The sequence below is a fragment of the Scleropages formosus genome, chromosome 9 (genome assembly GCF_900964775.1).
Source record: "Scleropages formosus chromosome 9, fSclFor1.1, whole genome shotgun sequence".
Taxonomy (NCBI): domain Eukaryota; kingdom Metazoa; phylum Chordata; class Actinopteri; order Osteoglossiformes; family Osteoglossidae; genus Scleropages; species Scleropages formosus.
Genome location: NC_041814.1, coordinates 6,030,291 through 6,045,493, shown reverse-complemented (window position 1 = coordinate 6,045,493; position 15,203 = coordinate 6,030,291). Strand labels below are relative to the sequence as shown.

The window sequence follows — 15,203 nt, the reverse complement described above, 5'->3', positions numbered from 1 at the left end:
TTTGGCTTAAAGGGGATGGTAAAGGCTCTTTGTATGTTCAAGCAATATCTGGTTAGAACTTGTATACATCTGACTTGCACATTAGCAGAGCGTATGAACTGGTTGTTCTGGATTGTTTAAATGACATTGTTTTGCCAAAGTTCAAGAACTGATTGCAATAGGACAAAAAGATAAAGAAAATATAAAATGAATATATGTGGCCTGTCTTGTTTTTCCTCATTCTGTGCTTTATTTTGCTATTTTCTTTTAAGAAAAAAATTTTAATTTTTTTTTTTTTTTTTTTGCATGTTAACGCATAACATATTCTTTTCCAACTCTTAAACCAAGCTTTGGGCAATATTAAATGTACCGTAAATGTAAATATATTTTTAAAACTTTTCTCTTCACAGCACCAATGCATGCTTTTCCCCACCCGGAGTAATCTTTCTTTGCCTCCACCTCCACAAACTAGTGCGTACCTAGTAAGCGTACTTAGTGAAGTGCTTGTCTACCATTTACCTTGTTTTGATAATTCCTCTGGCACTGCTCATATCTTTGTGTTTACACACAATTGAAACATGAGCAATTTCCTAAATACTGGCGCCATTCCATTTTTCGCTGATGTCTCTACACTCAAAATACGTAAAGCCGTTGAAGGTCATTAAATATTAATGACTGTTCTGCAATATCTGAGAAAATCCAAGCCATTGGTACAAGTCTGAAGACTATATAAACGTATAAATTTAAGCTTGACTGCATTTGTTTGCGAATGCCTGTGGCTGCATTTCATTTACTGTTTTTCTCCCCAGGGTTTGCTACAAAAGTCCTGTTGTGAGAATTGCGAGGTAAACTAGATTTTATGATGTGCTGCTGGTATGAGCTCAATGTAAGCTTGGGAGACCTGAGTTTGTTTATCTTTTGAGCCTCCCATTTTACATGATGTTTGCAGTTCAGCTTTAAGATTTTGTCAAAAAGTGGGTTTTTTTTCTTTAAATTTTTTTTTTAATTTTTTTTAAAAATATAAATACAGCTGTGGGCCTCAAGATTCAGTAATGTATGGTGGTATATGTATGTTCTTTTGTCCTTGTGATGCTCCTTTAGCAATGTTTTTCTGCTATGGTAGGTAATTACTGTCTTGTGAAAAGTCTTAGGTACCACATAAGTGCATGTTAATGGCATTTTATATGTTCCCTGCCTTTGGTCTCAGACAAATTAACTTCCGTTGCGCATTCTAAATGTCTAAAGGCCTTTACGGATAGTAATATTGTTCACTGTGAGACGGATATTTATGTAGTGGTATGTTTTGGTAAGAAGATGGGGGAAGGGTGAATGGCAATCAGTCTCAATGCTCAGGTCAGCACTGTTCTTCATATTGACCTCACAACCTCCTGGCCTTTGGGGAGACATTCTAACTTCTGACACATTGCTGCTCTTTTTCTATGAAGTCATTAGGGTGTAATATTCTTAAACATCTACTCATGAAAGTACAAAAGTCAAAGCTGTTGTTTAAATTTCAGTAAATCACAAGCAATTTAAAAATGTGTACTGTATAGTTTATTTAGCATTCTCAGGGAAAAAGCTATTTTGCCTTATAACATTTATCAGGAGATATTAAAACACTGAATACCTCATGACTATATTTACTGGAGCCTTTTTGATCTCAGCTGTGAGTTGTTTTCCACTTATGGTTGTCTGTATTTGATGCGTTAAGACTGTGTACTGGTTCCCAGTATCACTCTGCTATGATTCTGTAGCCTAGAGGACATCATAGAAAATGGATTTCTTATCAAAAACTGGGTTGCATTGACTCTTCCTTTTGTTGAATGAGTGTTAAACAAGTGGAAAGCAACTTGCTAGTATTTAATGTTTGAAATGACAGCTTTTCTTGTGTTGATTCAGTCATAAAGGGTGGCACTTATCTGGTATTTTTAAAGGTGGTAAGTGGTATTGTTAGCACTGTTTCATCTGGAGGTTTTTGGAGTCAGCTTTTAATTTTTATTCTGTGCTATATCTTATGTTCTTTGCTGGGTGTTATCTACATTTCTTCAGCTGTCCTGTCAGATGAGATGATCAATCTCTATAGTGTCTATATTTTCTAATAGTAGATCTACATTTGTTGAGCTCAAATGATTACAGCCAAATTCTTCAGAATTACAAGAATGTTCTCCCTGTCATTGTCATAGTTCATAGAAAAGGCTTTAGAGCGCAGCTCCTTTTGTCTCGGTTATTCCACTAACATGTGTGAGATATTTTGGAATCTGCTGACTGGAGACTTTGTCACTTTAGTCTTGTCGTATGGGGGTAGTTTTCTCACCACTCCTGGCTGCCACCCCGTGAAGTGAAGCTCACACTGCAGTAAATGTTGCTGAGATACAGCAAATCCTATGGAATTTTAAAATAAATGGCAGACAGATTTAATCAGTTTGAGAATTTCTTTTTACTGATGTTTCTTTCATGAATAATGTTGCTAACTAGTGCCATCATTATCAGAAAGGTGGGATGTGCTTTTTCTTTTCCTTCTTCAATCCTCTTTGCAGAATCTGAGTGTTTGAAGGGCAGTGATTTTGCAGTGTTCATAATTATAGTGAATTGTATGTTTTTATGCTTTGTAGTTATTTGTCTACCCTTCATAAACCTTGCATCTTAATTTCGTCATTAATGTTAGGCTGACAACAAATCACCTGAGACCAGGTCTTGCATTTTGGAATCACAATTATTGTAGCAGACAAATCTAATCTGGAAAGCAGTTACAAAATATTTGGCAATAGCAGTTTTGGGGTTTTTTTTTTTTTTTTTTTCTGGAAAGAGTCTGGTGTGATAAGTTGCCTCCTGGGGGGGGGGGTCAAACCTTACACAATGAACGACTCCAACAGAGACAATCCAAAGTTTTCAACACGAAAGGTTAAACAAGCTCTTGTGAAAGTCACTCCCTGGAGTTTTAAATGTAAGAAACAATTATCATCTACAAAAAAAGTTATGCTGTGAGTCTTTTTATAAAAATAACATGTTGATTGTAATAACATTATTATTTACATAAAGAAAACTATCTCAGTGTTTGCTTTTAGGTACTTGCCTTAATAGGTATTGCAAGTCGAGATGGCAAAATCTTAATTTACAGCATTATACTGTAGGTGCTGTAAACAAAAAAATACATAGTTTATTGCAGAGACAACCAAAAAATATGTGAAATATGGATATATTCTGAAGCTATAGAATGCCTTATGCTGATTGATGACTCATATTGTACTTTGCATAAAAGCATAATTCTGTTAACTTTATTCCTGCATTTCATTATTTGTATTAATCCAACATTTTTAATTGTACTTAGTTCTAAAATCTTATCTTGAAGTTCAGGGGTACTATTGCAGCTTTTCTAATATAAATGATTTGTCTGTGGTATGCAAAGGATATCAGAATATTGAGGAACTTTTTCTTCTTTCTCAGAAAATATGATTCTACCTCCAGTTTTGCTAATGAATTCATTTTATAACAGTTATAGTCCATTTTGTGCTGAAATGATTGCTTTTTTTTCTTTTAAGAGTGATATTTTTATTTTGGGTTTCCTAATTTTTGTACATCTATACTTGTATTGATTTTGTTGTGTATTTGTGTGACCTTATTAAATTTCCCTTACTGGCAGCTGATTTTATCAAGCCAGTGAGCAACTCCTAACAGTAGGAGTTTTGGGTGAAATATTAAATATTCCATAGCACAACAAGGACTGTGAACTATCCAGGAAGTGCAGCACAGACATGCTTCCACATTTTATCCAAGAACACTGAATTATTTGGTAAAAATAACTATATAGTGCAGATTATTGAATAGTTCTTTCTCTTTTAAAATTCAGAAGAAATCTATTGAACTTGAGTTAAAATTATTTTGTCTGAATATAGTGATTAGGTGTAAAACGTGTGTATGGAAAATGCTGCATTTTTGCAGTCTTCAAAATCATCTGTATATACAAGGCATCCATGCTGTGGCAAACATGCAGAAAAGTGTTAAGATTTCAATGAATACAATATAAGGAAAATGATGAAAACAAAAGTTTAAAAAAAAAAAAAAAAATACATTGGCCCTCTTAGTGCATCACATTTTGAACAGCATGGTTATGAGTTGAATGACTTGACCCTCTTTTTCAAAAATTGTTTTGCTTGAAGATTTTGTCTTTTCTTCTTTTACAGAACTGAAAAGTAATTTTTAGCATTAACTGTGTGTTTTGCAATGTGAAAAATAGTTTTTAAAGGGGTGCTCTTTTTCATTAGCTTTGTCTTTACTAATGTGCAGTATATTGCTGCTCTCAGATTTTACAAAGATTTGTGTTGGCAATTTTTAGGCAAAAACACTTGAGGTTTACATTTTTAAACTATCGTACATCGTATACTCAGCCTCAGAGTATTATTAAAAATGGAGAGTTGCAACTGTAACCAAATTAATATTATTAATAAAATACAATTGATATTTACCAAACTCGGCTCATGAGTGCTGTTTCTCCAATGGATTTACCCATAAAGATTAAAAGGTGGGATACTGTAAATTACACTTTTTATACCCAAAACGTGACTACTGAAAGTAAGATAAATATTAAAAGCAGTTTAACGTAACGGTAACTTCAGTTATGGATTATACCCACATTAAATCTAGCTTTTAAATACTGTACTATTTAATTTGGTTTTCATGCACAACTGTCAGCTTTTCATCCCCATAAACTAAGAGTGATATTAATCAAGCCGTTTTTTCCCCGCGACACCTGCGGCCTACTTTTGTCTTCGTGGTAAGCGCATCTGTTAAGCCGAGATCAATAACCATCGCCTCTTACTATGAAACGGTGTACAGAAAACAGGCAATATTTTAATCATTACTTTTAATATTACATTTTATGAGGGTTGAAATTAAATCTCACGACAGCCAGTATGAGTTGAAATACGACGAGAGGTCTGAAAACCAACACGTCAAACCCTGGAAGCATCACGTTACTCCGTCGTCACGTGGCCTCGAGAAGGTTCCGTAGCTCCGCCCCGCGGCGGATTTATTCCTGCTGCTGTTGTGGTTCGTTCGACCCGGTTGATTCGAATGAGCGACATCGGCTGTTGACGATGAGTAGGGAGAACAACAACAACAAGAATAAGAATAAGAGGTCGTAGCAGTATTAACAGACTGTTACAGGAGCCATGGCATGTTAGCGTGTCTTACCGTGATTCGCTCATGTCCCGTTATTTCACTCTCGACTGCTGCTTCCTTCTGTAGTACTGACTAGTGAGTAGTTTTGCTAGAACATGAAACTTCGATCGAGGAGCACTGGCGTGGCGGTGGCGGTGGGGACTCCGCGCAAAAAATGCCAGCTTTCCAGAAGAGCCCCGGCGGCTCGCCGTGGGCGAACGAAGGTAGGCTACGGCCAGTCAGTCCTACGGCAGAGTCAGTAAATGTTTCTGCTGACGTCGTCTGTGAGTTTCTGTTTATCTTATTAATATAAAAAAGTGTCCCCAGCGAAGTCAGCCTGTCACTGTCTGCGACGACTTCTCTTCTGCACGCAGAAACGCCTCAGACGCCTTCGTTCACAGGGACCGACCACACACAGCGTTCAGAGACTGTGTGTTAAACATGCACATGACATGTCATCATGTCGTGTATCGCTGCGTAGAGTCATGTCAGATCGACTGAAAAATAATTAGTTATTGGAAACAAACCTGAACTTCTCAAATGAAATACATAGCGGTGTGCACACGAGTAACTTCAGCTGTAGTTCGTCGTCTCTCTCTGCGCTATAGTTATCAAAGCTCAGCTAGTAAAAAGATGTTACTTCATTTCATTTCTCTTTGCGGCAATCCGGGGGATTGGGTTTGTATGAAGCTGGACGTCACGTGTCGCTGACTGTGTGCGCAGTGTTACACTGAGTGTAAACATGGCAGCGGGACAGGGATAGATGTAGGTCACCCATCCGCCCAGAGGCCCTGTGTTCGCACTGCACTACACGCCTGCTCTCCCACTGCTAGTATTTCAGAGAGCGTGAGGGCAGCAGGTGGCGTAGAATAGTGGTTAGAACCGTTCAGAATGGCAGGTTTGAAACCAAGCTGTTTTACCCTCAAGAAAGGTACTTACTAAGTTACCTTGAATTGATACAGAAAAAAAAATTCAACTCTATAAATGAGTAAACCACGGTATATCTGACTTTGTAAGTCACCTTTTTACAAATTTGACGTTATAAACTTTTTCATGCAGTGTTGATTTTTAAGATTAGATTTATTTTGAATTTACTGTAAGTTCTTAGTTGAATCCTGTATGCATAATAATATTACATTTATTTATTTAACAGATGCTTTTCTCCAAAGCAACTTCAGCCCACACACCTCATTCACCAAGGTGACTTACACTGCTAAATACACAATGGGTCCCTCATCCATACATCAGTGGAACACACTCTCTCTGTCCATCACACACTAGAGGTGAACCTGAACAGCATGTCTTTGGACTGTGAGAGGAAACCCATGCAGACACAGGGAGAACATGCAAACTACACAGACTGAGCAGGGATTGAACCCACATCCTCTTGCACTACCCAGGCACTGCGAGACAGAACGCCGCCCATCGTGCTACCCACTCTTGGTCTGACTCAGATGTGATTTGGCCTGTCTCTTATCATGTTTTGGTTTGTTTCCTGATTCATGTAGGTTGCTACCCAAGAGAACCCTGCAGAATGCTCCGATGAGGAGGACGTGCCAGTGGTCAGAAGGTCTTCCATCATGAAAGCAAGGGCCAGACGAAAGCCTTGGCCATCAGACAACAGCAAAGGTGCAGAAAAACAGAACCACAGTGATCTTCGTACTCTTCTTTGTAGTACATTAGCACTCTCCCAAAAAGACATTGCTGAAGAATTTATCACAGCACATAAGGGGTTTAGGGTTTCAACAGACATGAGCCCTTTTTTATTATTTGTTTATTATTCTTTATTATTAGATACCCTTCAACCTGTGTGCAGCAACACTTTTCATACTTTACCACACTTTACGGATCCCTGATCTGATACTGCTAATTCTAGCATCTGTTTTTCAAATTCCATTAGTTGTAGTCACACATTAGTGATTATCCCCATCCCCAAATGAAAGCACTACTTTACTTTTAATGCCATTTTAAAATTTATGAAGTAGAGCCCAAGTGATTGGTAGAATTGCGGATTAAAATGTGACATTGGCTGGTTAAATAAAACTATGCAAATGAACAAATACCTTTTAAGGTAGTTGTCTGCAGTTCTGACAGGTAGGTGTTTTTTCTTGCTTTATAAATCTGAAAGCACCTTGGTTTAACTGATCAGTAAGTGGTGGACTTAGATTCAAAATACAGTGAAATGTGATGGTATTTTGTCAACATTATCATTATTATTGAATGATATTCTATGTATTGTCTTAATTGTATTACTCATGCTTTACTGCTGTTATATTTTGTGGAACTCAGATTTGATTGCACCAGAAACTGGTTAAAAAAGATATTTAACAGTTGAGTGGATAACAACAAATATTTCTGTTCAGGTGCGACATTTCATCAAGAGGAAGCAATGAACCCAGACCAGTGTTTCTTTGGTTATAGTACATTTAGCCCTGTGAATAAAATGGAAGACGATAACCGAGTGTTTAACCCGTGAGTGTGATTCTTTTTGACTTTCTAGTAGTATCATGTATGAGGTAATAACTTAAGAATATGGTTATAATAACACTGTTTACATGTAAGAAATGTAACTGTATGTGAAATTTAAGAACTCACTATCAGATTTCCCCCCTCCCCCCCAGAACTCTAAATGTGATTTTTATAACCATCCCATCTTGCTTAGTAGTCTTATGATTTGAAATGGTTGTTTTAGCATTTTAGTTATATCAGTTTTACCTTCCTGACCTTTCAGTTACACTTTCATCAAAAACATTCCATCACAGTCTCTGCTGTCAAAGCCTTGTGTGCGGGAAATCCCACTGAAGACAAGGAGCACCCCTGAAGCCACACTTGTCTTAGATCTGGTGTGTTTTTCATCTTCCTTGCCTGTCATTGTTACACACACATAGACACAGACAGAGAGGCAATAACCGCTTGTCCCGAATGGGGTTGCAGTGAGCCAGAGCCTTACCCAGTAACAGGGTGCAAGGCCAAAGGCGGAGGGGACATACCCCGAATAGGATGCCAGTCTGCTGCAGGACACCCCAAGCAAGGCTCGAACCCCAGACATGCCAAACCCCCGTTTTCCATTTTTGGAATGTTCACTTTCTCATGTAGGAATGGTTTGTGATTTAAAAAATTGTTTGGACCTGTTTCCACATTGTGAAATAATCAGAAATTATACAAACAAATAGACAAAATATTAGTTCCAAATTTCAAGAATTTACTATTATGTCATACATCTGCAATGTGTTATTGTATTCCTGAGTCTTTTTTTTTCCAGGTTGAAGGTTTGGACTAGGTAAAAAATTCTTTTTTTTTTTTTTTTTTTGGTGATTTGAAGTTTTATCAAATAGTTTTTTTTCTTTGAATAGAAGTTGTTAAAATATTTTGGAATTATGCTTTGTTTACTTATCACATCTTTATTAAAAGAGTATGGTTTGGCTTTAACTAGTGAACAATGGGGGTGGAGTGGTACAGCAGGCTTGGCCATGGCCTGCTTTGTGGTGTATCTGGGGTTCGAGTCCTGCTTGGGGTGCCTTGTGGCGGACTGGCATCTCGTCCTGGGTGCATCACTTCCCCCTCCAGCCCTATGCCCTGTGCTGCTGAGCTAGGCTCCGGCTCACTGTGACCCCGCTTGGGACAAGCGGCTTCAGACTCTGTGTGTGTGTGTGTAGTGAACAATTTTTTTTTTTTTTTTTTTTTTTTTTGGGGTCCTGCAGGAGGAGACGCTTGTGTACAGTTCTCTTAGCATGATTGCAAAGGCCAGCTACACTTTTGACATACATTTTCAGGATTGTGAATACAAAGTAAGTTCCATTCCTTTGTTGTTTACTTTAAAATATTGTTGCACTGATTGCATAAATAATCATGCCATCCAGCATAACTTCAGTTTGTGCCAGTAGAACTTTCAGCTTTGTAAACAATTGTAAAATCTGCTGTTAAACAACAAAATGTCATTTGTGCAGTTTTGCAGTGTTACCATTTCTTTGTTTGCACTTGGCAAAAGTTTTCTGTCTTGGTGCCTGGAGATACAGTACCATTTACAATCCATACAGTGTCAGTATTTTCTCAACCTAATTTTGTGTATAATGGCACAATGACACAGTGGATAACACTGGTGCCTCTCAGTGCCTGAGTGCATGCTTAGGCATGGGTTCAAATTTGGCTCGGGCTGTGCAGAGTTTGCACGTTCTCCCCATTTTTGCAATCCCAAGACATTTAGAGGAGACGTCCATACCCTCCCTTACTATAAAAACCAGTATGTGTTTTTTTTGGCACTTCCTCATCCCCTTAACCAGTTTTGTATTCAAAATTTGTTCTTTTAATATATATACATACACATACAGGATTATCGAAGTACGCTCATGTAGTCCAGTCTCATGGGTTTTTTTTCCTGTGCATGTTGTACTGTAGCTGCATATAGAATTAGAATATGATAGAATAACAGAACTGATGACAAGTCCCTGGCCACCTCTGTGTTACATTTGACTAACATACTTGTCACATAATAAATCAACTCTCAGTCCTAATTAAGTTTATAAGAAGTGAATTTTAGGCCTTCTATTTTTACACATTAAGACCTTTTGATATACTGTATACAACTATCATTCATTTAGTTGATGGCTTGGTGGGACAGAAGTGTTTTAAATGCTGTGTAGTCTTTTTTTTCTTTTCTTTTCAAATTTAATTTTTTTTTTTTTTTTAAAATCAGGTTCTTTGCAGATATACCAACAGCGTATTTTGTAGTTGGAAATTTAGTTATCATAGGTTGTGCAGTGTAGGTGGTTTTCATTGTAAAATGAATTGTAATTATTGGTGGTTGTTTATATTCTTGTTGTAGGTCTACCTGATTCTAAGGCCATATGTCAAAGAATTTTTGAACAGAATGTCAAAACACTTTGAGGTAAGTTTCACTTTATGTGCAATGTAAAATTGGAACAATTTATTAGTTATTCATAGAAAAAAATGCAACTTGTATCATCTAGATCCAGCTGCTGGCAAGATATATATATACACACAAAAACAGATTTTCTTCAGTGGTAATGTCTGTAAAAAATTAGTAGGAAGGTGATCAGGAATGGTCGATATTCTGAGTTTTATGCAGCTATTCGTGTGATGAACATTGCTGCATATAGTGAAAAGAAAAACTAATTGTACTTAAGAGTCACATGACTGCAGCTGTGTCTCTTTCTGCTAAGGTAATGCACAAATTGTATTTTTTATGAGATGTATGTCATTTTGGAGAAAAGTGTCTGCTAAATGAATAAATGTAAATGGTTCATGTATTACTGCTCTGTATTTACTATGAATTTGTTGGATAAAATTTTATAGAGAATAATGCATTTTTTTATGGGCCTGGTACAATTCATTAATACTAAACAAATCCTTGGTGTGCTCTGCTGTTCTGTTTCCTGAGCTTCCTTTCAGTTTTATCTTATGTGTTTTAGATCTTTGTGTATACTTCTGCTAAGAAAGAATATGCAGAAAAAATCTTGGAGATACTGGACTCTGAAAAAAAGTCCTTTAGGTGAGAAATTTGTTCCCCTGTATCGGCATTATTTGAATAACACGCTTGTACCTCGTGTTACAAACATCAGAGTTACGAACGTTGAAGCTAGAAATTTTATACTTAATTGCATTTTCATCACCATTGGATTTTATTACATTTCTGTTGCAGTGTAACATGGCCTGCATTTCTGCCTGCTACCATTAGATGGCAGCAAAACGCATTCAGATGTAAGACAAATTCAGAAGTGCTGTGGGAATGAGGGCGCTGGATCAGATTTGCGGATGGATTTCAGTCGGGAATTTTTTTATTTATTATTTCTGTATCAGAGACTTTTACAGAAATTACCCAGCGAATAGAGTTATGTTTCTGTTATGCTTTTTTGACCACTAACTTAAAATTATTCAAATGCTGACAGAAATGTTTATGTAATGCTTCCTCATGGCCAGTTTTGTTCACCATGAAACATGCAGTCAGCATTTAAGGTGAGAGAGTTTTTAACATTCTCCCCACACAATCCTCAGTTACACTGCAACTCACCCCCCTTTCTCTATGCCACTGTATTATTCTGCTGTGGTTCTTGATGGAGGAACATAGCACTGTCTTGTGTGTATAAAGCAGAACACAGCACTTTGAATAGGAGGTTGCAGAGATGAGCCTTTATTTCAGTAATTTTAAACTACTGTTCATTTTAATGTTTTAATGTTAATAAAGGATGATAAAATAAACTGACATCTAGCCAGCCTGTCTCATGCTGAATGTTTCCAGGAACACTAAGACTTTGCAATAGAGGAACTTTTGATGAAAATAGAGTAGTGTAGTAGTGTATTTTCCTTAAGCTTTTGTTGATTTTTACCATAGTGGGTAGACCTACAGCCTACCCTACTCCAAGTTACGGACCGACTTGCCAATTGCATTGGCGTGGTGAGGTACAAGTGTATTTTGACATCCACGATTTCTTCCATTTGTTTACAAGATATACAGATTATATTATTGTCTTTGTGACAGCAGTTTAAAAATAGTCACTTATTCTGTTCAGTTTTATATTTTTGACTCTCACCTTTGTCTTATGCAAAATGTAATATACAGTAGGACTATCTTTCTCCTGGTGTTTACTATTATTAACATTTGATAGTTACCTCACCTTTGTATTAATGTGATAATAGTTTATAGATTATGTATCTTTTTGAGAAAACATGGAATAATGCATATTTAAAAGTGATGTGACATGCTAGTTTACTTAATTTGTTTCTTTTTTTTTTTTTTTTTTTTTTTTTAAAAGAAAAACTCATTTTGGACCTAGAATCTTTTGTAGCCGTTTAGAAGATGGAGGCACACTATGATTTCTGTTCTATTTATAAACATGTGACTTCAACCAGAGTTCTTTTTCCAGCTTAACTCAAGTAATGTGAACAAGCTGCCAAGTAACCTCCAAGATGAAATACAGTTCTTCAGTTTATAGCACATAGTGGATTCTGTGCTGAATAATACCTTACAACTTTGTCTTCTAAAAACAAAGATCAACTGTGAAAGGGTTTTAAACACAATCTTCTGTTTAATACTCTGAAATGCTGTATATCTTGGCAATATAATGGCAGTTAGTGTTTCTGTAAAGAGGTGTATAAAGTGAAAGTACTAGAGCTTGTGCAGTTTACCGCAGAATGAATACCGCTTTTGGAGTAGTTATAATCTTTCACTGTCTTCTCTGCAGACATCGTTTGTACCGTGAGGACTGTTTTTGTGTTCTTGGCCACTATGTAAAGGACCTGGGTGTACTGGAAAGGGACCTGGCGAAGACAGTGGTTTTAGGCACCGCACCCCACACTTTCCCGTACCATGTAAATCCTACATTCTTTTTTTCAGTTTGAGCCAATTTGATTGTTTGAGTTTGGTTACATTTTCTTGTTTACATTTCTCTTGTTCAGGTAATGAACATGATTCCTATTAAGAGCTGGACAGGAGACAAGGAGGACAAAGAGCTGCAGAAGCTGGTTCCATACCTTGAAAAACTGTCCGAAGCTGTAAGTTGACAGTGTGTTTGCAGTGTGCAGCCTGAGGTTCTGTGAGATAATGCCCTGTGTCTATGTTCACAAAGTAAACTTTTTAATCTAAGTCTTTAATTTCCATAAAGCAATTATCAGGCACATTTTTAAGGTTCCCGAATTTGGGTGGGGGGAAAAAAAAATTAACCACTGCCTGACTTTTGAGGCTCAATTTCCTTATCTGAAATATACAGTACATTGCTTCTATAGTAGGGGTGCAGTGGCGCAGTGGGTTGGACCGGGTCCTGCTCTCCGGTGGGTCTGGGGTTCAAGTCCCGCTTGGGGTGCCTTGCGATGGACTGGCGTCCCGTCCTGGGTGTGTCCCCTCCCCCTCCGGCCTTACGCCCTGTGTTACCGGGTAGGCTCCGGTTCCCCGCGACCCCGTATGGGACAAGCGGTTCTGAAAGTGTGTGTGTGTGTGTGTGTGTGCTTCTATAGTTAGCTTTTTTGATTTCACCTGATTGTTATTTCTTTGACATTAATCTGACTTCAGTAGCACAAATATTGTAATATTCTTAATCTAATTGTCATTTTGGAATGAATCTGCTACCAAATGGGAAAAGAAAACAAAAATCCTGATAAAAATAACCTCTATAATTTGAGCATCTTTGTGTACTAGACTGTGCTAAAGTTAAAAGGTCTATGTATAACATTATAATTTATTTCCAGTGTTAGGTGAGAAAGCCTGAACCACTAAATTGAACACATTGTATTGCTGCTGGGAGGTTGTCATTTTAAATTGTCAGTTTTTATCAGATTTCAGAAAAAATAATGTGTATGAACTTGCTTCAGTTTCTCCTGCCATGTTCTTGGTTCATCCTTAGTTATTTTTTACATTAAAAAAACTATTTTTCACGTAAGTTATTTTCAATTTTTGTTAAATACAGCATTCTTGCTCCTTTTACAGGCTGATTTTCGACATGTGTTGAAGAGAAGGACAGACCATTTGCACAGGCTGCTCTCTGAAGACTGAGAGTTGGCCTCGATTAATGACGCTTTCCTCCTCTGCTTGTTTACATCACCTCGCAACCTTGTTCAATAATGCACTTCTCTCATACTGTAATACTCACTGAACGATGGTATGGAGAGTAAGATCTGGTTCGAAACAATGTTTTTCATGGGAGTATATTGTAGGGGCTGCCCTAGGGAACCGTGTATGTTGTAGAAAATATTCATAATATTTTTAAATAGTCTGATAGACTTGGTGATCTAATGTTGACTTCCTTTATGAAAATAGAAGTTGACTTTGTTGGAGAAATGTATTTTTATTTACAAAAGAGTAGAACTTGATTTAAAAGATGCAGCATTTCAGCAGAACTTCTTGAAACGTGTTAAAATAGTGCAAAGGCAGTAAGTATCATGTTTTAATACGGATGAACATTTAAAGTATTTATACATTTCTTTTTCAAAGAATTCTGTACTGTTAAGAAAATTGTTTTACTTTACATGTAAACACACGGTCTTATCAGATATTTTTGCATCTGTGTCTGTATATTGTTTAAGTTTTTTTTGTAAATTATCTGTTGTGAATAAATTAATTCTAAGTATTAATTTGACTTGAATGGCATGGAACTAGAACTCATGAACTGTTATTATGAATGACTTACTGATGATAGTTTTGTTTGCCTCCTCCACCCCTCCATTATGTGTTCTGTGCTCTCTTTGTATGTTTCATAGTTATTACTCTTGCGAGAATTCAGTAATGTAATGAAGTAATACAATGTTCAAAAGATTTTGTATGTCTTGAGTACATGTTTCAAGTGCTTAAACAGTATTACTGTTTGAAAAAGTGTGTAACATTTTACAGATTGCATGAGGGTTGCACTACAAAGATGTTATAAACATGCGTTTTGGGCAAGGAATTGTAATCTACCTTTTAAAACAATTTAATGAAACTATCATTTAGAAAATGCAAATGAGATTATGGAATATTTAATGGACGATGCCATTCTGTTTGGAAATCCTTCTCTTGGGTTTCTTTTTTAAACTGCACTGCACCAGTGACTGAAAATCACAGAGAATGTGTCTATTCTTAAGTGACCTAGATGTCTGTTGTTCAGGTGTACCTCTGTAGGAATTCTAAAATAGTTTGCCCTTTGAGTTAGTTGTGGGGGTAGACTGATTGAAGTGCTTTCAAACCTTCCATCAAATTCCAGCAGATCAGTGGCCATAGAATAAAGATTGTTTCACTTCCAAATACCTAATATACATTAACATGTGATCAGATACATTTTATTTTGTGAAGATCTGTTTTTCATTGTAAAGTTACATTTTATGGTGAAGTGGTAATACACACACACACACACACACACACACACACACACACACACACACACACACACACACTTTCAGAGCCACTTGTCCTATACAGGGTCACGGAGAACCAGAGCCTACCCGGTAACACAGGGCGTATGGCCAGAAGGGGAAGGGTCACACCCAGGACAGGACGCCAGTCCGCCACAAGGCACCCCAAGCAGGACTCGAACCCCAGACATACTAGAGAGCAGGACCTGGTCCAACCCACTGTGCCACTGCAC

The 15,203-nt window shown here is 37.1% G+C and overlaps 1 protein-coding gene across 1 annotated transcript; it reads left to right on the top strand.

Moving 5' to 3' along the window:
- The first annotated feature begins 4,974 nt into the window (after nt 1-4,974).
- On the top strand, nt 4,975-14,828 carry ctdspl3 (CTD (carboxy-terminal domain, RNA polymerase II, polypeptide A) small phosphatase like 3). The gene is made up of 10 exons (XM_029254557.1): nt 4,975-5,360; nt 6,645-6,765; nt 7,500-7,608; nt 7,868-7,979; nt 8,838-8,924; nt 9,959-10,021; nt 10,566-10,645; nt 12,336-12,462; nt 12,550-12,645; nt 13,574-14,828. The coding sequence occupies exons 1-10, from the start codon at nt 5,253-5,255 to the stop codon at nt 13,637-13,639; spliced, it is 969 nt and encodes a 322-aa protein (XP_029110390.1). The 5' UTR covers nt 4,975-5,252; the 3' UTR covers nt 13,640-14,828.
- The last annotated feature ends 375 nt before the right edge of the window (nt 14,829-15,203 follow it).

Bases quoted from the DNA above. Each gene is read 5' to 3' on its own strand.
- ctdspl3 (XM_029254557.1), top strand. From the start codon at position 5,253: ATGAAACTTCGATCGAGGAGCACTGGCGTGGCGGTGGCGGTGGGGACT. The intron at 6,766-7,499 runs GTGCAGAAAAAC...ATTTCTGTTCAG, and splicing joins GCCATCAGACAACAGCAAAG to GTGCGACATTTCATCAAGAG. The intron at 12,646-13,573 runs GTAAGTTGACAG...CTCCTTTTACAG, and splicing joins TTGAAAAACTGTCCGAAGCT to GCTGATTTTCGACATGTGTT.